Source organism: Rhamphochromis longiceps, linkage group LG16 (assembly GCF_057381845.1).
Source record: "Rhamphochromis longiceps isolate RC_006_pf linkage group LG16, R_longiceps_female_GT1.1, whole genome shotgun sequence".
NCBI classification, from domain to species: domain Eukaryota; kingdom Metazoa; phylum Chordata; class Actinopteri; order Cichliformes; family Cichlidae; genus Rhamphochromis; species Rhamphochromis longiceps.
The window spans coordinates 2,531,524-2,557,197 of record NC_140572.1 but is presented as its reverse complement, the minus strand read 5'-3'; the positions used below and the strand labels follow the sequence as shown (position 1 = coordinate 2,557,197).

Below are 25,674 nucleotides of genomic sequence, written 5' to 3'. Positions count from 1 at the left end.
GGTTATAATGAGCCGCCTGAAAAATCATTTCCCGGTGGCTCTGCGGCACCAACAACTGGGTGTGTGTCTCCTCTGTGCAAGTGTCATGACTCACTCGATATAACCTATCTTTCAATAACATGAAGCGCGGCTTCAGGGATCACCATGTGACCATCAATCTCAATCACCTGGTCGAAGGCTGAGCGTAGGGTGTCATCACGAGACTGCTCCAGTGGGAAATCTCCCGTGGGGGGAATTTCCGGAGCCGGCAGGGCCTCCCATGAAGGACCAGCAGTGCCCCAGGACGAACCAAGCTTCGGTGCACGAGGGTCTGCGCACAGCCCCTGCCCACCAAAGCATGGCGTATACCCCCTCGAGTCCTTATGCTATATGTCCCTCCTGGACTGGGAAAGGGTGCTGGGGCACGGGTGACGCGGAACACCTGCCTTACTTCCATCCGAGGACAGTTCCTCTTCAGGCGTCCCGGTTGGCTGCACTTCCAGCATTCCTGCCCCGGCGTCTGTGCCACTCTCCGTGGCTCAGGGGCAGCACTGGTTACCTCCAATCCCTGGGAAGGCACAAAGGAAGTGAATGGGTTAGTGGGGCTCAACACCGGTGCCCACTCTCCCTGTGCAGGCGGAGGTGCCTTGGTGCCGGCACTGGGGCTTGTTTGCTCGGTGTCTGGCTGCCTCCTCCGGGCTCCTCTGCTTTGGCGACGAGATGGTCCTCCACCAGTGTGACCGCGATCTCCAGACTCGCGGGTCGGTGGCACCGGACCCATCTTGTCTTCTCCGCTGGCAGCCACTCCATGAACTGCTCCAGCACCACCTTGTCCACCAGCCGGGGGTCCCTGTCGCCCATCCGGTGCATTGCCACAAATAGTGAAGGGGCCTTCAGCGGCACAGTGGCCCCGAACAGCCGCTCCAGAACCTGAGTCTGCCGGTCCGCTTGCTCCTGCAGCTTTGCCAGGTAGACCCGCTGGGCAGCCGCCTGGTCTTGGCTCATCTTTGCCATCTCCGCCAGGAACGGCAAAGGCTGGGTAGGTGGCGCAGCATGTGGGTCTGACATCCCCACGTTTCCTGGGTTTCGGCACCACTTGTAGAATGCAGTCAACACACACACAGTTTGATGCACAGAGATGTGACGTTTATTTGTGACTTTTTGTGCGACAGTTCACAGTCTGGTCAGCGCCAGTCTCAGCTTTTTCAAGCACCCTTCGCTTGTCTTCTGCCTCAATAAAAAATGGAAAATAAAACTGTCATCAGTCCAAACGCCACCAGCTGTGTTCTCATCTGCCTCCCCTGCACCGCCCCGTTGAGCTCACTGCACCACTCCTCCCCTGCAGCCAAGCCAGGGACCACACCACCACAACATGTCATCTCCATTCATATAAATTATATGATTGCCTGGAATAAAGACCTATCCAACCAATTCTTCAGCCAGACACAGGTGGGAATAGTACAACATTGGAATTCACAATGTCATCGCATCACTAATATTAATGACCAAGTATACTTCTTTATCTGAAGTCATGTAAGAGCTATGTAACGTCAGCGCCAGTTAAAAGTTCAGACACAAATACTGATTTAAGAATTGTTATTTATTTTCAACAGTGTACAACAAAACTAAAGACATCAGAAATATGAAATAAGACATATTAAATTATATGATTAATACAAAAGTATGAAACATTATTTCACAGTAGCCTGGAACTTTTCCAACAGTATTTAAGGCATTCTTAGAAAAATTAGGGAAGCCTCATAAAATGAATAGATGCAAGTTTCTGACTGATACTGTAGCCTTAGACAGCACATTCTTTTGCATTGTTCATGGAAACAATACAAAACAGATCTGAATTACATCTTAATCGTAAGATGTCCAAACTCCTTTAAAAAAAGTATAACTTTTGATAAATTAACAGAAGAATCACAACAGCGTGTACTCACATGTGCTAAGTTTAGGCTTATGGCATGCTGATGCTGATGGCATAGTGGATTCAGAGGAAGAATTACACAGTGAAGCTGCTTGTGGAGTATTAATGTCAGATTTGTCAAACTAAGAGTTTGAAGAAGAGCTAATAAGTGAATAGAGTTCAGAAGATTTGCTTGACTGTTTGGTGAAATAACAACAAATTGGCAGAGATACAGAATTTGTCAGTATTTGACAGCTGAAGCAAAAGATTTAAGGAGACCATTCAAATCATGTAACTGTTTTAGAATAAATTGTTCTTGAAGAAAGTAGTTCCCAATGAGACAGTTAAGTGAATAAGCACAATTATTCTTGTTAGGAGTCAGAAAAGGAAAACTGAAAGAATTAGGAGGAGATATTATGAAGGAGGACTATAGCAGGGTTAGAACACTGATGCCAGAAAGAAAAAATCTCCATTGCCTTCAGAAGGAAGGCAAGAACACCAGAAAGAGCAGGAAACCTTTAAGGATTTCAAGGCAAATAGGTCGATGGGTGGCTCCTCAAAGGAGAGCATGGGTTGGACTTAGGAGCCATGTTCCCTCTAAGCTGCGTGTGCAATCGCACACTGCTGGCATGGTCTCCAATCTGTGTTGCACACACAAAAAAAAATCTAACCTGAATTGAAATTAAAATAAATACGTTAACAATTCTGTTTTGCAGTGTGCGTCAGTAAGTGACCCGTGACTGGCTGCTCCAGCCAATGATGCGATTCACATTCGTATATACGCAGCTAATCAACGTGGTTGACAGGCTCTAACAGCGTCCTTATGTCCCGACGCCGGTGTTTTAGCGAGCAAAGTGGCGTGGCTGATGTGGAGTGAAGCCACGTTAATGACAACGTGTACAACCATTGGAGATGTGAGCAGGACAGACGGAACAACTGACGGACAAAGTGTGGACTTTATACCAGTTTTTAAATTGTGTTGATCGGCCACGTAAAACCAGAGTTATGATAAAATATCTGCAATGTTTGTTTTTCTTCCTGAATACTGTCGTTGTTTATACTTTATATAGAAACTGCGTTTTATAAGGAAAACACTCAAAAGCCTGTGAGCTAAAACAACACCAAAAAAACCAGCCTTTCCTATTGGTGGAAAAATGTACCTCGTGGACCAATCAAAAAATGATATGGCAACATGGCATTTAGATGTTTAGGGAGGGGGAAGTTTTAGGAGTGACGGCGTGTTTGAGATGTGACAGATTTGCCACGTTTAGCCTGTTTGGAGTCTAAAGTTAGTGTGTTGTCTTGTGTAGTTAGTGTGTAGTTAGTGTGTAGTTAGTGTGTAGTTAGTGTGTAGTGTAGTCAACAGTTTTGTTGTGTGTCAGAGCAATGAGGCGACTGCTGAGTGTTACAGGTGTTACAGCAGTGATACATCTGCTGCTGTCAGGCCTGCAGGTATCAGGCTGTTGTTCTCCTTCATCTCATAGTGGACAGAAATTATTTTTGGAGCGGCACAAATAATTTGTGTGGCATCAGATTTGATGCAGAACAGCTGATTGTTCTGTAAATAGTTTGAAATGTTTGTTTAAAAACGCCTTGGCTGCATTTTTAGGTAAACAGCTGCAAAAAACTTTGTTGTTTGCATAACTCAGTTACTTTTTTGAAGAAGTAACTATATAATTAATTACCCAACATTGGTCATTATATATTATATTTTGCAGACAGAGTTACAGACTCTCTCCCAGACCACAGACTCAGACTCATAATACAAGCCAGAGCTTTTAAAAAATAAAAAAAAAAGTTGTGTTTTCAAAATTGGAGTTCAAGTTATTTTTACTTCCAATAGTGTTAACATGCTACACAGGTGATGAACAAGATTTTTTAAATTTTCATTGTAAGTGGGCTAAAGCAGTTAATTAAAAGTAGTCTAACATAAATGCTGTAATTTGATTATTTTAATAAACATGTAACTTGGATGATTCGATGCTGGCGTGACTACAGTGCACACGTCTGCTGTTGCTCAGGGAGTTTGTGTGTTCGCTCAGACACATGAAACATTACAGGGAACATTGCTTAGGAGTACAGTGCATCAATGCCTGCAGGAGAGAGAACGAGGGCTTGGAGAAGGTCAGATAAAGACACAATCCCTCTGACCACATCATCACTGTCAACCAACACCAACCGATGTACCTGGTGAAACAAAAGATAACATTTTTCAGCTCCACTCTGCTGGATACATCAGTACACCCTGACACATTAAGTATCGAAGCTGTATTTTAAGTACTTATGTTGTGCATCTACCTAATGTACCTGAGCCTAATGGACTAACTTTGATTACACAGTCAAGAGCTCTCACGTCTGACTCATATTGCCACCAAAAGTATCCCAGCAGTTTGTGTATAAGTATTATTTTTGCAGCACTGCAGGCTGCACTGTATTACCTCAGCCTGTGCAATGCGATCGATGATGGTCTCCAGTGTTTCATGAGGGTAGCACTTAAGGACCCCCTCAACACAGCAGAATCTGGATGCAATGACTTCCCGCATTGTCATATTTAAGTTGTTATAGTTTTTCTGGGCTGCAAGGTTCTTAGGGACAGAAGAAAACCCAACAATGTTGTTAGCAGCTACTGATTTTACTTTCATAAGATAATAACATTTCTGGATTAACTGCTTATATATAAAGTATTTAACTGTTTCTATTTTTTCTTTAATAAATTTATGGTATTTTAATCAGAAATTGTGTGTGAAGATATACAGTGTAACACATGTGGGTCCTATGTACCATACATAATACATGGGGAAAAAAAACAGCAACTTACAATAACATCAAATCTGGAGTACAGCGCCACCACTTTACCTACAGAGGATATACACAGAAAGGCCATGAGGTAAGTTTTTGTTGTTTTACCTTTTTCCAAAGTATGCATCCAAACTGAAGAAGAACAATAAAAAAATTTTAATTAAATTATGTAGCAAACAAACCAAAAACCTTCATATTATGACTCTTCGTAATATGAAGGTTTTTGGTCTAATGTGGCTATTGTTTGTCTTGATAACAGCTTTACAAACTGTTGTCATTATTGTCAGCCTTGTCAAAAATCAATTGGTAGAATTTTATTCTTAACTCCTTTGCATCCACCAGGTCTCTGATTAGGGTTAGTGGCAGGGCTAGGCTCACCTCTGCTGCTTTGTATGGAATTTACATCTATATAGCATATGCACATGAAAATGTTATAACAGAAGGCCTTGAAGCGTTGAAGCCTTTAATTGTCAAATAGCAAAAAAAAAAAAGCTGATCGTCTTTAGTAATCTGTATTATGACAAGACCAAGGACTGAAAGCTTTACATGCTGGTAAGAGAATAAAGACTACCATGAGCGGTAATGTAAACGTATCAAGCTTTTTCATATATTACAAAATTCAGTTAGTTGCATGTGATTACCTGCTGATGACTCATGATCATGCAAACTTCAAATTTTCCAGGTGAATAACAACATTAACTTAGCATGACAATTCAGAGCACCCAGCCTTCTTGGAGTCCCTGGGTGGTGTGCTGTAGGCTGCTCAACCTGGGGACTTTGTTGTCCTACTGTGAGACTTTCAATTCAATTCAATTCAATTTTATTTATGTAGCGCCAAATCACAACAAAAGTCGCCTCAAGGCGCTTCATAGGTACAGAGAAAAACCCAACAATCATATGACCCCTTATGAGCAAGCACTTTGGCGACAGTGGGAAAGAAAAACTCCCTTTTAACAGGAAGAAACCTCCGGCAGAACCAGGCTCAGGGAGGGGCGGGGCCATCTGCTGTGACTGGCTGGGGTGAGAGAAGGAAGACAGGATAAAGACATGCTGTGGGCAACAACAGTGACACCTGGAGGGACGTGATTGGGAGGAACGGCCTCCCAGATCTGAACCTAAGTGGTGTTTTGTTCTTGGACTTCTGTGCCAACCACAGTTTGTCCATAACAAACACTAAGTTCAAACATAAGAGTGTCCGTAAGTGCGCGTAGCACCAGGACGCTCTAGGCCACAGGTTGATAATCGATTTTGTAATCGTATCACCAGACCTGCCGCCATATGTTCTAGACACTCGGGTAAAGAGAGGGGCTGGTGGTGAGTTGGATCAGGTAGTGGGGGAGGATGCTGGACAGACCTGGCGCTGGGAGTGCCTGGCAGAGGCCCCAGTCTACGAGATCTTCAACGCATACCTCCCACAGAGCTTCAGTAACATTCTGAGGGAGATGGTCAATTCACTGAGTCTGAATTCACCGTGTTCAGGACCTCCATTGCCGAGGCTGCACTGAGCTGCAGCCACAAGGTGGCCACAACCCCTGAACCAAATGGTGGACACAGAGGTGAAGGGAGCCACCAGGCTGAAGGAGGAGTCCTCTCTGGCTTGGTTAGCCTGTGGAACTTTGAAGGCAGCTGAAAGGTACCAACAGGCCAAGAGGAACGTGGCTCAGGCAGTGGCTGAAGCTCAAACTCAAGTGTGGGAGGAGTTGTCCGGTGGTGGAAGGAATACTTTGAGGATCTCCTTAATCCCACTGACACATTTTCCGTGGAGGAAGCAGAGTCTGATACTGATGCGGGGGACAACTCACCTATCTTCAGGAGCAAGGTCATTGAGGCAGTTAAACAACTCCTGGGGTGGATGAGGTTCGCCCTGAGTTCCTGAAGTGGAGATCAGGGGCGGTACCTCTGGACTGGCAGACTGGGGTGGTGGTTCCCATTTTTAAGAAGGGAGACTGGAGGGTGTGTTCCAACTATTGAAGGATCACACTCCATAGCCTCCCTGGGAAAGTCTATGTTAGGGTGCTGGAAAGGGGAGTCTGTCCATTAGTAGAACCTCAGATACAGGAGGAAGAATGCAGTTTTCAGCTTAAGTCTATCAATAGGAACAGTTAGCATGATATCAAACTACCTCGTTCATTGACCACAGGCAGAGCTGACACTCTTCTCTCCACAAAAAGGCTCAGAGCATCATAGACGGAAGCCGATTCCTGGATTGTTGCAATATGTTTAAAGGTACCAATCGGCACTTCACGGATTTGCCTTTGAAGAAACCTGGGTCTGGGAATCATAGATCCCTTAAGGGAAAAGACATAATAAAAGATAATATATTGTGATTTTGAGATTTTGCATTTCACTATTATTATTCTTAATATATAAAGTCTCAATATCATGAAAAAATATAATGCATCAATTAAAATGGAAAAGTAGACATCTTCAAACAGTGATGACAGCCCTTTTTGTGAGCATATAGAGGGCATGCAGATGTATCCAGGCTCCGATTTGTATCATACGTTACACAAAGGAGCTACATGTTTCTACCTCTGTCTACTATGTGCCATGAGAAATCACTGCATCTCAAGACCAATGCTGTTCAAGAAAAACAAACATTATCAAGCACAGCAGTGGTCCAGAGTAATTTACCATGATTTTTTTTTAACCATATCTGATGTATTTCTGGGCACCTGTAGCCCCTCAAAATTACAATTCATTTGGGAAAAAAAGATAATGAAAAGAAGTCTTTCAAATACCAACATACAGGAGAATAAAGATTTCTTTTCTTTGAGCCAGGTCTTTTAACTGCAATTAAATTATGGGATTAAGTTAACGGTGTGCTGCACAAGAAGTGTCTCCTTACAAAAATGTGGAGAAACTTGAGTATGCGTTTGTGAGTGAGGATGTGGAGGACGTTTCCTGATGCTGGGTCAATAACTGGCAGGCGGTGGATCTTATTCTTTAACAGGGAGTATATGGCATCAAACAAACTGAAAAGACAAACACGATTTGTGATTAGGATTTTAAGAATTTCAGAATAAACAGGCTATCCATGGTAAATTTCCTACATCTGCTTATTATTTTATATGGCTTTCAAACAGCCCAGTTAAGCTCTTTTAACAAGCAGACCACAGCTCAGATTAGTTAGCTCCAGCAATGAACACTGGTCGGAAGTCAATAGATACCAAATTCCCTAAATGTTGATATTTTGTACTTTGTTTGAAATTGTAGTTGTAAATCTGGTGTAATTTAAGCAAAAGAACTGTAGCCTTTAAAATGATAAAGTGTGACTACATTATGACTAAATTAAATAAATCTATTTTAGGGCTGGCCTTACCTGGACTCTGGTGTAATGCTGATTAGTCTGTTAAATGAGTACTGGAGATAGATTTCTGCAAACAGAAAAAAAAAAAACAAACCACAAACTACTTGGAAACACAGCCTAAAGCTCATTTAAATGTTTAAAAAACAGCCATTCCCAAACTAAAGACCATTGTAGCCTATGAACATCATTTGTGGTGCAGCCAAACCTTTGATCAGAACCTGATCATTACACACGCCGAAGATCAAGTGTTTGCTTCTTGTGCTTCAGTTTTTTTATGCAACTAATTATTGTAAATAATGTCTCACTGCTCTTCCACACTACCTTCAGATCCCACCAGTGGGCCACAATGCAAGTTTTGGGAATAGTTGGTTTAAAAGAATTAGAATCCCATTTCCAAAAATGTTGGGATGCTGTCAGTAATGTGAATAAAAACAGAATGTAGTGATTAGCAAGTTATTTGAACTGTATATTTAACTTAAAATATAACAACTCAGAAACTGAACAGCAGGCTTACTTGTAGTTCCTAGGATTTAAAAGTAGAACGGGAGGCAAAGCCTTCAGGTTTAGAATAGAATAGAATAGCCCTTTATTGTCATTCTACATGTACAATGGAGTTATGGCTGCTCCATGCACAGTGTTTGTAACACTGTGCATGGAGCAGCAACATTATGAGGGACAGTGCTTGTTAACAGTAGAATGGCCGAGGGGAAAAGGCTGTTTGTGAGACTGACCACAGGCGCAGAACAGAGGGCAGTGCATCAAACAGGTGGTGGGCCGGATGAAAGGGATCACCTGTGATGGCCATGGTTTTTCTGAGACAGGATGATCTGTCGATGGCCTACGGGTGGCAGAGTTCAGCCAGTGATTTTCTGCGCTGTTTTAATTACCCTCTGTGCAGCCTTCCTGTTCTCAGTAGTGGCCCCCATGTGCTGAACACCCAGGCAGTAGGAGAGCACGCTCTCCACTGAGGAGCGGTAGAAGGCCAGCACCAGCTTCCAGTCCAGGTTATTCTTCCTCAGGACACAGAGGAAGTGCAGCCATTGGTGAGCCTTCTTTAAAAGGGCAGAGACGCCCAGAAACCTGAATGTGGAGACTGATTCCACCCATTGCAATGAACTGGTCTGCATTGTTGCATCATATCTTTATTCTCTTCCCCCTCCTGCCCCCCCCCCCCCCCCCTCTTTCTTAAATAGATAACTATCATATCTGATATCATATCTCACAGTACAATAATATTGAATGGGTTGCATTGTTGTATTTCTGTCATGTTTCTCAGGTCTTTGTCTGAATTTCTACGAACATTATTGCTAAGGATTGTCTTATTGCATTGGAGTCACACTGGGTTAAATATGTACACTTGGGTTTTAAGGGGTATTTATTATTTTCTTCTTTTTTTGGGTTGTATGGAAGCCCCAAACGCAATTTCATTGTTCTTGACAATGACAATAAATAAATACTACTACACAGTGGCGGCTGGCCCATAGGGGGCGCTCGGGCTCCGCCCCCCCAAATGTGGAGGAGTAAAAATATATATTTTTAAAAAATTCATCAATGATAGTTTTACTATGTGTGTGCCCATATACAGCCAGGCGTATTTTAACATTTTCACCAGCTGACTCATTAAAGTTCAACCAACAAACGGTGTTTTTCTTCTTCTGGGGCGCTCGTCAAAGCGCCCTTGATATGCAGCGAAATAGCCTATCATTAAATGGTTGCCAGGGGAAAATAATAAATATTTGACCTATCAGCGTCGCTGAATTAAATGGTTTGGGGGCGCTTAAAATTGCGCCCCTGCAGAAAACGCGCGAAGATTTGCTGTTCTAGAATTTTACCTCAGTCAGTAGCCTAAGTGAGCTATAAGGTCAGAGAGAGACGATGGCAGCGGTATTGTTAACGGTTGAGGCACAGCCTCCCCCAAATTCGGTTAGATCGCTTCTAACCTACCCTTTTGCCAGAAGGACAATGGCAGAAAAACTGCAAGTTAAAGAGTTGGGACCTGACAAGCCCGAAATTCAACTAACCCAGGCAACGAAGGAGAAGTCAAAAGCATACAACAGGACTTTTTGTCGGAGTTGGTTCCAGCGCAAGTCGTGGCTGACAGGCTGTGGAACAGCTAATGCACTTTTTTGTTTCCCGTGCATACTGTTCAAAAGTGACAAGTGTGATTTGACGTGGACACAATCTGGACAAACCGACTTAAAGCACCTCTCCGAACGAATCAAGAAACATGAAAGCTCACGAGTTCATATGGACAACAGTGTAAAGCTAGCTGTGCTAGGGAAAACTAGCATAGCGGCGCAGCTAGATGATGGACATCGGATTGCTTTAAGAAGGCACAACGAAGAGGTAGATAAAAACCGTCATATTTTATCTAAAATCATCGATTGTATTAAGTTTTGTGGTGCTTTTGAGCTAGCAATGCGGGGACATGATGAAAGTGATTCCTCAGACAATCCAGGGATTTTTAGAGGTTTAGTCGACTTGATGGCATCAATTGATCACGACTTGAGGCAACACCTTGAAAATGCTACTGTATTTAAAGGCACCTCGAAAACAGTCCAGAACGAGATCCTGGATTGCATGTTGGCAGTTCTGAGAGAAAGGATCGTGGAAGAAGTAAAGGCAGCGAAGTTTTTAGCCATTCAAGCTGATGAAACCACTGACATTTCTACACACTGTCAGTTAGTCATGGTGCTAAGATACATTGACCAACGAAACCGTATTCAAGAGCGTTTTTTTGAATTCATCAAGCTACCCAATGCTTGTGCAGATGCAATAGCCAGTGCCTTATCGGAGAGGCTGCGCTTCATCCTCCCCCAGGGACAAGAGAGAAAGTTGATCGCCCAGGCCTACGATGGGGCCGCTGTAATGAGGGGTACCACTGGAGGAGTGCAGCGTAAGATACAGGACATTTATGCTAACGCTCACTACGTACATTGTTATGCCCATCAGTTAAACCTGGTAATGCAACAAGCAACCTCCCACATCCCTCAAATCAGTCACTTTTTTTCCGACATAGCAGGATTCGCTTCTTTTTTTACTAAATCGAGCAAGAGGACTGCAGTGCTTGACGAGGTGGTGGCGCACCGACTTCCAAGTGCATCGGCAACCCGTTGGAACTTCAACAGTCGTGCTGTGAATACAGTGTATGAACATAAAGACGATCTGGTGAGGTGTTTTCAGACCATCCGTAACAGTGAAGGATTTGATGCCCCTACAAAGAGAGATGCCGGTGGTTTCGTGAGAATGCTGGAAGACGAAGCTTTCTGTTTTTTCCTGGCCTTGTTTCACAAGATAATGCCACATGTAGACATGCTGTATAACCACCTACAGAAGAGAAACATCGATTCTGTCACCATCGCAGGGATCACCCAGACATTCATCAGCCGCATGCAGGCTATCAGGTAGGCATAAAAGCATAAATATGTAACCTAGAATAAATGTTAATTATCTATGCATAGATTCTATCAAATTCTCTGCATATATTCTGTGTTCTGTGACTTAAATGTTTAATGGAATTCAGATAATTTTGATTTATATCAGCCTTTGAAGTAATTTTATGAAAAATATTTGATTAAGTATATTTGATGAAGTATATTCCCAGTAATGATTTGATGTAGCCTATACCATAGGCTATTTCCTGAAATTATGGCCAGGGCCTTTATTTACTTGCACTGGTTTTCCCCCAGCCATTAAACCAGGTCCGGTTATTAATTAAATCCGGTAATTCCCGGTAATTAGAACACAACCTTTGTTTGGTTTGTGTTTGGTTAATATATCCCTATTCAGTTTTCAGAAGCCATTAATGAAACTTATGTATTGGATCAGGGAGGCACTTCCTAATCTGGTTGTGGATGAGGAGTACAGGGGACCTGTTCAAGACCCACCCACAAAGAGACGGAGAACATTGGGGGAAGACAGGCAACACCATTTGGCACTGGAGGTAAGCACTAGCTGCTTGGTCTGATTTAAATCGGATCATCAGATAAAATCTAATGACGATGCTGTCAGATGTCATTTGATATAGTGGTCATGACTGTTTTGTTTTGTTATGGACAGATTTTTTTTTTCAGAATAATGATTAACATGAGACATGTGCCAAAGTCTTACCACTGAATCTAACTCTTACCAATTATATATTATTGGATAGGTGTGCGACACCATTATGAGCCATGCCAAGGAGAGGTTTTCTTTCACCAAGCACCTTGTCAGCGCCACTCTGTTGCAAGGAGACTTGTTCCAACAACACAGCAAAAATTTTCCAGATGCAGCACTACAAACCACAGTGGAAGCCTATCCCTCATTGGACAAAGCCAGACTTAAAACAGAACTGTCCCTGATCTACGACAACGAGGAGTTTCAGAGTTGTAGTGGTGCGCTGGCGCTCTATCAGGTTCTGATGGAAAACAACCTTCAAGACACATTCACCGAAACTGTAAGTCTTCTTAACATCCTCATCACCACACCAATGACAACATCAGAATCGGAGAGGTGTTTCTCTACTTTAAAGAGGATAAAAACTTTCCTGAGAAACAATATGGCTCAGGATCGGCTCAACGCTCTGGCTATGCTGTCCATAGAGAAAAAACTCACACAAGAACTTCCTGATTTCAACACCAGGGTCATCGAGAAATTTGCCACTCAGAAAGACAGACGAGCAAAGTTCTTGTACAAATAAGAACCCTTAACCATATTTACTCTCTTTCTCCATCCCTCTCTCTTTCTCTCTTTAGCCCACCCCCCCAATCAGTTTACAGTTGTTGTTTTCAATAGTTATTTTTCATTCATTCAAAAAAAAAAAAAAAAATCTGTTCATGTTCATTTTTACAAATCTATACAAATGGCCAGAATATGGTTGTTCATTTTTACAAATCTATACAAATGGCCAGAATATGGTTGTTCATTTTAAATTTAAATTAAAATTGTGTTGTTTGATGTACTCATTAAATGGGTCATTTTAGTCGATATCATAAAAATTGCCCCCCCTGAGATTTTTTTCAGGAGCCGCCACTGCTACTACATTCTCCATTTATAATGAGAAGAGAGTGGACCTGTCTGTGCCCCCTGAAGTGCATTATGAGTTCTTTTGTTTTAAGGATGCCTGTGGACAAGGCTGGCACTGGTGGTCAGGAAAAGCTGCAGACAGCTCAAGCTGTGCCGGGTGGGGGGCACTCCTACAGGAAAAACCAAAGTCTGTCAGCCCGGTGGTAGGCGGACAGCTGCAGAAGAGGGCCTGGGCCGGCACCACTTGATCATGCAGGACATGTGCAGGCTTAAGTCTATCAATAGGAACAACCTCCTGCCGACTTCCAAAGTCCAAAAAGGAAAGGCTTTCGGCCTGGTTGAATAACCCTGAACGGGCCGTCAAACAGAACAATAGGGTCGGGCAGGCAGTGGTGCACCAGGAATGGAAAACGAGTCTCTGGTGGAACGGAGAGACAGCATAGAGGTATTGAAACACGAAGGGGGGGGGCTCGCAGGCATGAATTCCCCAGGATCCCGGAGCGGCTGGCCAAGGACCAGTTCAGCTGGAGAATCCCAGAGGTCTTCCCTAACCGCGCAGCGCAAACCTGTAAGAGAACCCCAGAGAGCGGCCTTGAGTGACTCGTGAAGCTGCTTGCACATCCCGTTGGTTTGCGGGTGGTATGCTGTGGTTTGGTGGACCTTGACCCCCAGGCTGTCAGCCATGGCAGACCAAAGCTCCAAAACGAACTGGGGGGGGGGAATGAAACGCGAAATCAACAAAAATTCCCTGGCCACCACCGCCGCTGTCATGGATGCCATCCCTGTAAGGTCTATGTCAGGGCGTTTGAAAGGAGAGTTCATACATTAGTCAAACTTCAGATCCAGGAGGAACAATGCTGTTTTGTCCTGTTCACAGAACACTAGACCAGCAGGAATCCTCTTGAGGATATTCGAGTGTGTGTGTGAGCTTATCAATCCAGTCTACATCCAGGCAGGAGCACCCAAACTCCTACTTCAGTGCTATGCTGTTGGAATACTATGTAATGAGGTTACTGTCTTGTTAAAATAAGCAAGAACATCTAAGGGGGAGGAAAAACCAAAAACATCATCTGGATGGCAACATGAGCATGTTGCTCCATGAGCTGTACTGTTGAGGATCAATCAATAATGTCTCTAATACGCATAGATGACCTCTAAATGTTTGTGGAAGCAGTGATAAACAGTATAATGGGCACATTTCCAAGCCAATAAGAAAAGATTGATTCATTTAAAAAAAAAAAACATATTTAAAATATTTATAAACCACAGCATTCTGTTTTTATTTACATCCTGTTGAATGTCACAACTTTTTTGGAAAGCTGTTCTAAATTCTTATTCTTTCATGCTTGCGGACAGCATCGTTGAACAGACCTCTCCATGTCTCTATCTTGTGATCCTCAAGCTCATATATCTGAACCTGCAGACAAACCAAACATTTCAGATCCAATGATTATGGCAACATCCGACATGATGGAGGATTTTTACTTATTTTTTTAATCAGTATGGTTTTTGTATTATAACATGATTTGAAAGCACAGTGTGAATGCATTTGACAAAAGCATCCATCCATTTTCTTCTGCTAAAACACAAAGCAGCTAAATATATACAATAAATTTATAGTACTCAGAAACTCAGCTCACCAGAGGAGACTTATAGTATCGATGTAGTATGTTAATGAAGTCAGTGATGGTCAGCATACCTGGACAGAAACATATAGATCATGTTTAGCCTGAGTGACACTGGACGTACTGAACATGGATTCATCATGTTATGATGCTAACTGACACATATCTGGAAGTTTCTTATTTAGGACAAGTGAGCATGAAATGCTGTCTACTTTCCTTACTAACTAAATCGACACCATCAGAGCTTAATAACTATTGACCGCACCTCACGTCTCATGTAGTCAAGGTACTGGAAGACTAGTCTTGGATCTACTTGGATCTGACCTTTGATTTCAAGTGAATTTAATACCATCCAGCTGATGTTACTGATGCTGATGGAAGTGTCAGTAAGCCATCATGGATGACTGACTATGTGACTAGATATAAGACAGCGAGATGGTCTCTCTGGTCTTACACATAAAATAGAAGGGAAAAGCTACATAACCTGTGTCTCTTATGGAATAGGATGTAGATGTAATAGTGGTATACAGGCACTACAGTGACCAGGTCAACAACGGGCTGAATGGGAAGACCAATAGAGAGGCTTTATAGAAGACGGAGGTGAGCAGGCTCTATTTTCTTGGAAAGCTGTGGTCCTTAAATCCTAAAATGTTGAATATCTTTAATCACCCATTTGTGGCCAACACAGTGTACCTCACGATGGTCTTCTGGAGGAGCAGCATCCGAGCTGGTGACACCAACCATAAAATGATCATGGAGGCTGGCTCTGTGGCTAGAAACTGGACACTTTTAAAGATATGTATTATATACAGTGGGGCAAAAAAGTATTTAGTCAGCCACCGATTGTGCAAGTTCCCCCACTTAAAATGATGACAGAGGTCAGTAATTTGCACCAGAGGTACACTTCAACTGTGAGAGACAGAATGTGAAAAAAAATCCATGAATCCACATGGTAGGATTTGTAAAGAATTTATTCGTAAATTAGGGTGGAAAATAAGTATTTGGTCACCTCAAACAAGGAAAATCTCTGGCTCTCACAGACCTGTAACGTCTTCTGTAAGAAGCTTTTCTGTCCCCCACTCGTTACCTGTATGAATGGCACCTGTTTGAACTCATCATCTGTATAAAAGACACCTGTCCACAGCCTCAAACAGTCAGACTCCAAACTCCGCCATGGCCAAGACCAAAGAGCTTTCGAAGGACACCAGGAAAAGTATTGTAGACCTGCACCAGACTGGGAAGAGTGAATCTACAATAGGCAAGCAGCTTGGTGTGAAAAAATCAACTGTGGGAGCAATCATCAGAAAATGGAAGACATACAAGACCACTGATAATCTCCCTCCATCTGGGGCTCCACGCTAGATCTCATCCCGTGGGGTCAAAATGATCATGAGAACGGTGAGCAAAGATCCCAGAACCACACGGGGGGACCTGGTGAATGACCTGCAGAGAGCTGGGACCAAAGTAACAAAGGTCACCATCAGTAACACACTACAACGGCAGGGAATCAAATCCCGCAGTGCCAGACGTGTTCCGCTGCTGAAGCCAGTGCATGTCCAGGCCCGTCTGAAGTTTGCCAGAGAGCACATGGATGATACAGCAGAGGATTGGGAGAATGTCATGTGGTCAGATGAAACCAAAGTAGAACTTTTTGGTATAAACTCAACTCGTCGTGTTTGGAGGAAGAAGAATACTGAGTTGCATCCCAAGAACACCATACCTACTGTGAAGCATGGGGGTGGAAACATCATGCTATGGGGCTGTTTTTCTGCCAAGGGGACAGGACGACTGATCCGTGTTAAGGACAGAATGAATGGGGCCATGTATCGTGAGATTTTGAGCCAAAACCTCCTTCCATCAGTGAGAACTTTGAAGATGAAACGAGGCTGGGTCTCCCAACATGACAATGATCCAAAACACACCACCCGGGCAACAAAGGAGTGGCTCCGTAAGAAGCATTTGAAAGTCCTGGAGTGGCCTAGCCAGTCTCCAGACCTCAACCCCATAGAAAATCTGTGGCGGGAGTTGAAAGTCCGTGTTGCTCGGCGACAGCCCCAAAACATCACTGCTCTCGAGAAGATCTGCATGGAGGAATGGGCCAAAATACCAGCTACTGTGTGTGCAAACCTGGTAAAGACCTATAGTAAACGTTTGACCTCTGTTATTGCCAACAAAGGTTATGTTACAAAGTATTGAGTTGTATTTTTGTTATTGACCAAATACTTATTTTCCACCCTGATTTACCAATAAATTCTTTACAAATCCTACCATGTGGATTCATGGATTTTTTTTTTCACATTCTGTCTCTCACAGTTGAAGTGTACCTCTGGTGCAAATTACTGACCTCTGTCATCATTTTAAGTGGGGGAACTTGCACAATCGGTGGCTGACTAAATACTTTTTTGCCCCACTGTATCCACGTTCCTAGATGCTTTGCATATAATCTGCACCTGGCTGAACTGGCATAGTAACATACAATTATGAAATTATTTTTCTGTCGAGTCGTGTGCAAGGAAAACATAATCCAAGCAGATAATTTCATTTCACGACCGCAAGTATTCAGTGCCGCTCAATACAATTTGTTAAACAAAGTTTGCCAAATTAATTATCAACAGTTATTGTTTACTGTGTAGCTGTGGAAACCCTGACACCTGTCACTGGTTATGCTGAAGAAACCAGTAAAAAGGCTTTTGACTCAAGCCAGCAGGATTTCACTGCGAGCACAAAGAGCTACCTGTGGGAGTGACACTGTAGCAGCGTGTGCAACGCAAACGCTCAGTGTGCGCGATGGTTTCTTTGTGCGCTAAGTTCTACCCCTGCAGGCTCTTGAATTTATGCCTGAGGAATTTAAATGAGTGGGTGGCACCTGTGCCCGGGAAATGAAATTATTTAGTGATGTTTTTTCCCATGAAACGTATAACAGAAAAAGTTTTTAGTCCTTGTCCTTGATTGTTGCAGCGGTCCACTTGTTATTAGCATTTCTTGGTTTCCCTGATGCAGACCTTGTTCAGTCCAATGGCAAGGTGTTCTGATCTGAGCAATCATTTACTTTACTGGTGCTCTGCATGGGCTTCAACCCCTTAACCCAGCTCATCATTAATAATAGATATTGATATAGAGTTAGGAGTGGAGTGACCATCAGCCGCCTCCTGCACACAGAAACAGGTCCTAAGCACCATATTCATAAAGGGGGGACCACAGCCAACAGCACTCAAGTAGCAGATTGTGCACAGCTACCCCAGACACCATCTAACACACAGGGGCAGAATGTAAGATGCAAGCTGGAAAAGCATTTGCAGAGCGGCTTGGATTATAAAGAATTAATAAACCACTGAAGGTTGTATCGGGGGAGCTCAAGCTTCAATCGAGATTCATGTTACTCATGCTCAGTGCTACAGACAGATGATGTACAGGGAGTGCAGAATTATTAGACAAATGAGTATTTTGTCCACATCATCCTCTTCATGCATGTTGTCTTACTCCAAGCTGTATAGGCTCGAAAGCCTACTACCAATTAAGCATATTAGGTGATGTGCATCTCTGTAATGAGAAGGGGTGTGGTCTAATGACATCAACACCCTATATCAGGTGTGCATAATTATTAGGTAACGTCCTTTCCTTTAGCAAAATGGGTCAAAAGAAGGAGTTGACAGGCTCAGAAAAGTCAAAAATAGTGAGATATCTTGCAGAGGGATGCAGCAGTCTCAAAATTGCAAAGCTTCTGAAGCGTGATCATCGAACAATCAAGCGTTTCATTCAAAATAGTCAACAGGGTCGCAAGAAGCGTGTGGAAAAACCAAGGCACAAAATAACTGCCCATGAACTGAGAAAAGTCAAGCGTGCAGCTGCCAAGATGCCACTTGCCACCAGTTTGGCCATATTTCAGAGCTGCAACATCACTGGAGTGCCCAAAAGCACAAGGTGTGCAATACTCAGAGACATGGCCAAGGTAAGAAAGGCTGAAAGACGACCACCACTGAACAAGACACACAAGCTGAAACGTCAAGACTGGGCCAAGAAATATCTCAAGACTGGTTTTTCTAAGGTTCTATGGACTGATGCCCGGGCGGTGTGTTTTGGATCGTTGTCATGTTGGAAGACCCAGCCTCGTTTCATCTTCAAAGTTCTCACTGATGGAAGGAGGTTTTGGCTCAAAATCTCATGATATATGGCCGCATTCATTCTGTCCTTAACACGGATCAGTCGTCCTGTCCCCTTGGCAGAAAAACAGCCCCATAGCATGATGTTTCCACCCCCATGCTTCACAGTAGGTATGGTGTTCTTGGGATGCAACTCAGTATTCTTCTTCCTCCAAACACGACAAGTTGAGTTTATACCAAAAAGTTCTACTTTGGTTTCATCTGACCACATGACATTCTCCCAATCCTCTGCTGTATCATCCATGTGCTCTCTGGCAAACTTCAGACGGGCCTGGACATGCACTGGCTTCAGCAGCGGAACACGTCTGGCACTGCGGGATTTGATTCCCTGCCGTTGTAGTGTGTTACTGATGGTGACCTTTGTTACTTTGGTCCCAGCTCTCTGCAGGTCATTCACCAGGTCCCCCCGTGTGGTTCTGGGATCTTTGCTCACCGTTCTCATGATCATTTTGACCCCACGGGATGAGATCTTGCGTGGAGCCCCAGATGGAGGGAGATTATCAGTGGTCTTGTATGTCTTCCATTTTCTGATGATTGCTCCCACAGTTGATTTTTTCACACCAAGCTGCTTGCCTATTGTAGATTCACTCTTCCCAGTCTGGTGCAGGTCTACAATACTTTTCCTGGTGTCCTTCGAAAGCTCTTTGGTCTTGGCCATGGCGGAGTTTGGAGTCTGACTGTTTGAGGCTGTGGACAGGTGTCTTTTATACAGATGATGAGTTCAAACAGGTGCCATTCATACAGGTAACGAGTGGGGGACAGAGAAGCTTCTTACAGAAGACGTTACAGGTCTGTGAGAGCCAGAGATTTTCCTTGTTTGAGGTGACCAAATACTTATTTTCCACCCTGATTTACGAATAAATTCTTTACAAATCCTACCATGTGGATTCATGGATTTTTTTTTCACATTCTGTCTCTCACAGTTGAAGTGTACCTTTGGTGCAAATTACTGACCTCTGTCATCATTTTAAGTGGGGGAACTTGCACAATCGGTGGCTGACTAAATACTTTTTTGCCCCACTGTAGTTGCCTAATAATTATGCACAGTAATAGTCACCTGCACACACAGATATCCCCCTAAAATAGCTCAAACTAAAAACAAACTAAAAACTACTTCCAAAAACATTCAGCTTTGATATTAATGAGTTTTTTGGGTTCATTGAGAACATGGTTGTTGATCAATAATAAAATTATTCCTCAAAAATACAACTTGCCTAATAATTCTGCACTCCCTGTATGGCTCACCTACAAAACACTGAAGCTTGCTGTCCCACAGCGGCGCTGCCCTCACACCATTAGCCACCAGAGCAAAGAAAGCCTTCTTCACCTGCCAAACAGACACCCAGTCACTGAAACCATGAACATGTTTTGTAACTGTGGCTTGTTTTACTGGCAGAATAAGAGGATGTGTTGTGAACATTCGACCTGCAGTGTTGTGTCAAAGATGACCAGTTTGGAGCTGGTTGGGATGGCATCGTAGCAGGAGTGACTCTTCATGAAGTTCATGTAAATGAATGTGTCAGTCTGGACCTGTGGAGAAGAGCAGGTGTTGCTTATGCCACAGACAAATAAGAAATATAATATACACTGCTGTTAAAAATGTTGGTTTCATGTTGGGTATTTATATGAGGGTTTTTATTTTTTTATAAGGGCATCATAATGTTTTCACAAAAAAAGATTATATGTTCTTCAAGCTTGGGTCTAACAGTGTTTTGAGAGTTTGAGGATGCTGACAGCATCTGCAGTCTCCTGGACAGAGACGTCTGATGTGATGATGTGATGTTTGGACCACCTTTTACATTTACTCTGGTTATTTCTTTGGCCCCTGGTAAGTTTTGATTTGCTCGTGCTCCATCTTTCCTTGATCTTACCGGTAGCTGGGACAGCTCCATCTACAATCCCAATTTAAAAAAAAAAATACAAAAAAAAATAAAAATACAAAAGAAAAAAAAAGGGCAACAGGGCAAATTTACCACCGTGTAGCAATATTTGAAAATAGCAACTGCAGTTTCAATACTTCTAAAGTGACCAGAAACAGTGGATCAAGTATGCAGCAGAATAAATATTATGGGGAATTCAGCAAACACAAGCCACATCTCCCGTCGGATTTCTTTCCCGTTTTCAGGACATATGTGTGTTACAGTTACCAGGCAACCTGGTGAACCCTAAAGCTTCAAGTCATCGCTATTTCAGTTAGGTGTCTGTACCCGACTGTCCACTGCTTCAGATTACACCTGGAATTTAGTTGGGTAAACAAGGTTGCACATTATTTTATAAAGTAATTATCAGAATCAGAATACGTTATTAATCCCTAAGGAAACTGTGTGGTTACAGTAACAATCTGAACTAATTAAATAATACAGTACGTTACAAAGTTACAAAACATAAGAAATAGCTCTAATATATACAAATAGCTATCCAGAATACTACAGAGGTTCAATATATTGACATTTGACTCTAAACCTCAAACTGTAAAACTCACTGTAAAGGACAGCCACAGGCAGGAATGATTTCCTGTGTCGTTCAGTGGTGCATTATGGGTAGTATGTCAGTGAAGGCGCTCCTGTGACTGGCTGGCACATCGTGGAGTGGGTGGGAGGTATTGTCCAGCATTGTCCTTATCACCGTATCCTTAACATCTGCCTCTCAGACACCACCTTAAGGAAGTCCAGCTCCATCCCCACATTGCTGGCCTTAGTGTTCACACCGAACGCGATGGACGCGAATAGAGCGTCAGGTTTACATGTAAAGTCAATGGAAAGGCGCGATGACGCGCGATTGCGGGTCCCGCGAAAATTCGGAAGCAGATTTGCGTCGCGAAAACGCCAAAACGCGTGAAACGCGCGTCAGTGCAGCGCGTCTGGCGCGTTTGACTCGCGAATAAAACCACGCGCGTGAGTTTTTGTGTTGCATTTTGTGCATACGCGCGTTTCGCGTCTACCGCTCGAGTTGGAAAAATCTGAACTCCAGCGTCAAATCGCGCCGCGACAACCAATCAGGAGCCTGGTGACGTGGCTGTTACCTAGGTCAAAGGGGCAGATCCAGCCAAAGCCTTTCATACTTCAATGGAGGGGAAGGCTAATCAATGCGGTAGCAAACAACTCGGAGCTGTACAACACCAGCTGCTTTCAGTACCGAGACAGGAATAAAAAGGACCGAGCTTGGAGGAAGATATGTGAAGAGATCGGGCAACCTGGTAAGTTCATTCATTTCTCTTTTGAAAGTTTTCACTGACCCGGGGAAGCCGCACAAAAGCTAGCAAGCCACCGCTATTTTCCCACTGACGTACAAATACCGTTCTGCTTTTATGCATGTTATCATTTAGGAATATATTTTATTGTTTATTAATAAACAGCACACAGTGGTCCCGCTGTTCATCCGTCACTGCTTTGCTTTTTCGCTGATTTTTTATTGCACAGTACAGCATTGCATTCTGCAGCCTGATTGACAAATCTCCTGCGCTTGCCAAATTTATCACGTTTGGTTTTGATAACCATCGCGTCCAATAGAAAAAACAGCACAAAAACACCCATAACTATGAGCCTCATTCGGAAATAGACACCTGCACCGTGAGGGAAAAAGGCGCACGAAAGTGGCGGGCAGATGAAGACAAACCGCGGCATAATAATACTTTTACGTTTTGCAATCTACAAAGGTTTGCACTTTGAGAATCAATTGTGAGAACTGTGACCAGGGGCTAGTTATTCTGAGAACCCCTGCAATAAATGAGGGACCACTGTCTACTCTACGATTATTATATCAAACCTGTTAACATTTAATACTGTATTGATAGAACCAACTGATTCTGCAGCAGAGCATCCCCAGTCCCTGAGCTCCTGCTGCTGCACCCACAGATATGTACAGCAAGCACTGATACCTTTTTAGTCGGTGGGATTCCCTTGTGATCACCTTTACTAAATATCTACAACCAATCTGATTATATCCTGTTATTGTTTTTTTTTTTTTTCAATGTTGAAATTAAAATCTAGTAGCAGCCTTCTCATTTCTTTGTGTTTTGTGCTGTTTTACAGGCCCACAGAGGAGGACGGCTCCGAGGCAGATGAGGGACGGGTCCCAGGACGGTCCATCGGCGGTGGAGCTGGCCATCCTGGAGTCCCTGAAGAGTCCACACCAGTCTCCAATGGAGCATTTCCTCCTCAGCCTTGTTCCTGCTCTGGAGAGCAGCTGGTCCTTTTTATTCCTGTCTCTCTGTAAATTCTTATATTTTATATATTTATGTTTAATGTTTTTCTGTTTGAGAATTTTAATATTATTTTAAATAAATGTTTATAATGACTAATGTCTCAGTTCTACTACACAGCAAATGTTGGCACACAACTTGACACATGTAGAATTTATTTCATATTATACTAATGACAAAATATACTGATACAGTGGGATGCAGAAGTTTGGGCAACCTTGTTAATAGACATTATTTTCCTGTATAAATCGTTGGTTGTTACAATAAAAAATGTCAGTTAAATATCATACAGGAGACACACACAGTGATATTTGAGAAGTGAAAAGAAGTTCACTGGATTTACAGAAAGTGTGCAATAATTGTTTAAACAAAATCAAGCAGGTGCATAAATTTGGGCACCACAAAAAAGAAATGAAATGAATATTTAGTGTATATCAATGTGTGTGTCTCCTATATGATATATGGGGTGCCTTTGTCTGGATGTGCTTCCCATCCAGAGCTGCACCGCACAGAGGAAAGTTCCAGCGCTCCTGGAATCCCTCTGTGATGGAGCGCCAGTCTCCAGGTGAAGGCACAGCCATGAAGTCGTCCACTAGACAGTCCCAGATGGACGTCGCTGCCTGGGGGGTGATCTGGCTCACCGTGGACACACCGACTCTGAAACTGAACGCGATGGTCCTGAAGGAGTCCCCGGTGACAAGGAACCTGGACAAAATTGTTCAAAATCAGTATTATGTGTACTGCAGTTACAAAATACATTATTCAAATTCCAAAATACTTTTGTGATGTCAGATTTAAATCACAAAACTTAAATCTTACATAAAACATTTTGTAATTATAAGGATAATAACAAAATGTATATTAGATCATATCTAAAACAGTTGTGTTTTGTTTTAACTTTAACATATCATAATTTGATTGGTAGCAACTTTCACAACTACAGTGAGCCAATCACTCATAATTCCTAAACATGTCAATCAGGTAGGAATGAAGTGAGACATTAATAGAAATAAAGAGTTGTGTGTTGACATGTAGCCCTTTCCTTGCTTAAATCATTAATATTTTTGAAAAATTAATCTGTGATAAGACAGCTTATCAAGATAGAACCATGTAACTAGAGATGAACCAAACTGTTCACAGTTTTATCTAACTCTGTTTTAATAAAGGCTGTGACCCCTGCTATAGAGTCTGACAGCTGCAGGGATTATATACAAATATTCAACTATCCCAGAATTAAACCAGGTCTAAATAAAAAGGAGTGAGTATCACTACAAAGGTTAACTCAGTGGTGCTAATGCTACAGTTTGATATCAGCAAACACCGAGCGCATACATTGATGTGACACCACAGCCATGCTATCATTGCAAACACTGATAACAGCATAAATCGAATTAAATCGGGACTTGATGAGACCTTCTGAGTATCACTAGAAATATTATAAACAGTCGTCTCTGTACCACAGTTTGCTTTCAGTAAACACCGACAGCATTCACTGTTAGCATAGCACATCCATGTTAGCAGTGTATAACTGGATGGATTAGCATATTAGCACAGATATCAATAAAGGACTACCGTATTAAATAGTTTTACTAACCTCAGGCAGACGGACAGGCGCTCTGCAGGTGGGATTGAGCGCCTGTAGTTGGTGTCTAGGCGGGCGATGCTGGGACCGACGAGGGAAAGCAGGTCCTCAAACTGGCCGACGGTGATAGCGCTGGAATCGGCCGTCATCCAGGCGCAGCTCCTGGAGCAAGTGGTGAAACTCACCAAACTGCTCATGCCTCTGGAGGACCTGATGGACCCAGGTACGGCGAGGATGTCCTTTACGCCGCTACTCTGCTCTCCACAGTACATAGAGAAGGGAGACTCTCTCTTCAAGTGCTAGCTCGATAGCTGCCATCTTGCAAAGATACCGGTCTGGCACAACTCCCTCCCACATTCCTCCCACATTTCCGGTTCACGCGCGTCAAAATATCATATTTTGACGCGCGATGGATTTTTCTTGGACACGCGTTGAGACGCGAATGTACACGCGTCAAATTAGGGGCGTTTGGGGCGTTTTATTCGCGTCCATCGCGTTCGGTGTGAACACAGTTTTATTGAGTCTGCTGGCATCTGCGGCCCTCAACCTGCTGCCCCAGCATGCAACAGCAGAGGATCGCACTGGCCACAACAGACAGACAATCCTGAGTGTTGTCTGACAGATGTTAAAAGACCTCAGTTGACGACTCTGACCCTTCCTGTAGACTGCAGTAGTGTTTTTAACCCAGTCCAGTTCATTATCTATGTGTAATCTGAGGTAATATAAAAGTAGGTCCAGTGTTTTTTCTTAGCAACTTTTCAAAGTCACGTAGAACAAACAGCAGCACACGAGGTGCGAGGTGGAGGGTGAGGACAGTGTCTTACCTCTGCCAGAGGTTCCATAGCCTGCAGACAACAGCAATAAGAGGTCTGCACACGTAGAATCACACTGACCCACAAAACCCTGGGCATCAAAATGACAGACAGCAGCACTGTGACGGACTGTCTACCTGGAGGAGCTGTGAGACTTTGCTGCCAAGTCAGATAAAGAGGTGTTGAAAGAGTCCAGACATGGTGAGAAGGACGGAAAACTGGACAAATTGAGAGGGAGACAAATTGCTCTGTGAAGCTTGAGACAGCTGGGACAGAATGTCTGGGAAAGA

The 25,674-nt window shown here is 43.2% G+C and overlaps 2 protein-coding genes across 3 annotated transcripts; one reads left to right on the top strand and one right to left on the bottom strand.

Annotated features, from left to right (window-relative positions):
- Positions 1-1,596: 1,596 nt before the first annotated feature.
- On the bottom strand, positions 1,597-25,674 carry prkag3b (protein kinase, AMP-activated, gamma 3b non-catalytic subunit). 2 transcript variants are annotated; one of them, XM_085383753.1, is made up of 11 exons: positions 25,397-25,674; positions 20,215-20,319; positions 20,035-20,116; positions 14,645-14,703; positions 14,376-14,421; positions 8,013-8,067; positions 7,539-7,665; positions 6,813-6,978; positions 4,710-4,747; positions 4,330-4,476; positions 1,597-4,078 (listed from the first exon to the last, which is right to left on the bottom strand). In XM_085383753.1, the coding sequence occupies exons 1-11, from the start codon at positions 25,481-25,483 to the stop codon at positions 3,962-3,964; spliced, it is 1,029 nt and encodes a 342-aa protein (XP_085239879.1). In that variant the 5' UTR covers positions 25,484-25,674; the 3' UTR covers positions 1,597-3,961. The 2 variants fall into 2 exon arrangements, with proteins under 2 accessions (XP_085239879.1, XP_085239880.1); XM_085383754.1 differs by lacking the exon at positions 25,397-25,674 and adding an exon at positions 21,272-21,607.
- LOC146650365 (zinc finger MYM-type protein 1-like) lies at positions 10,272-12,842 on the top strand. The gene is made up of 3 exons (XM_085383752.1): positions 10,272-11,404; positions 11,829-11,943; positions 12,151-12,842. The coding sequence occupies exons 1-3, from the start codon at positions 10,419-10,421 to the stop codon at positions 12,676-12,678; spliced, it is 1,629 nt and encodes a 542-aa protein (XP_085239878.1). The 5' UTR covers positions 10,272-10,418; the 3' UTR covers positions 12,679-12,842.

What these genes read in the sequence shown, in the direction of transcription:
- LOC146650365 (XM_085383752.1), top strand. Translation starts at nt 10,419, where the DNA reads ATGCGGGGACATGATGAAAGTGATTCCTCAGACAATCCAGGGATTTTT. An exon ending in AGCCGCATGCAGGCTATCAG is followed by an intron (nt 11,405 to 11,828) that starts GTAGGCATAAAA and finishes GTATTGGATCAG; the next exon opens with GGAGGCACTTCCTAATCTGG. An exon ending in AACACCATTTGGCACTGGAG is followed by an intron (nt 11,944 to 12,150) that starts GTAAGCACTAGC and finishes ATTATTGGATAG; the next exon opens with GTGTGCGACACCATTATGAG.
- prkag3b (XM_085383753.1), bottom strand. Translation starts at nt 25,483, where the DNA reads ATGCCCAGGGTTTTGTGGGTCAGTGTGATTCTACGTGTGCAGACCTCT. An exon ending in CAAGATAGAGACATGGAGAG is followed by an intron (nt 8,068 to 14,375) that starts GTCTGTTCAACG and finishes TTCTGTTTGCAG; the next exon opens with AAATCTATCTCCAGTACTCA. An exon ending in ACTCCAGATTTGATGTTATT is followed by an intron (nt 4,477 to 4,709) that starts GTAAGTTGCTGT and finishes TCTGTCCCTAAG; the next exon opens with AACCTTGCAGCCCAGAAAAA.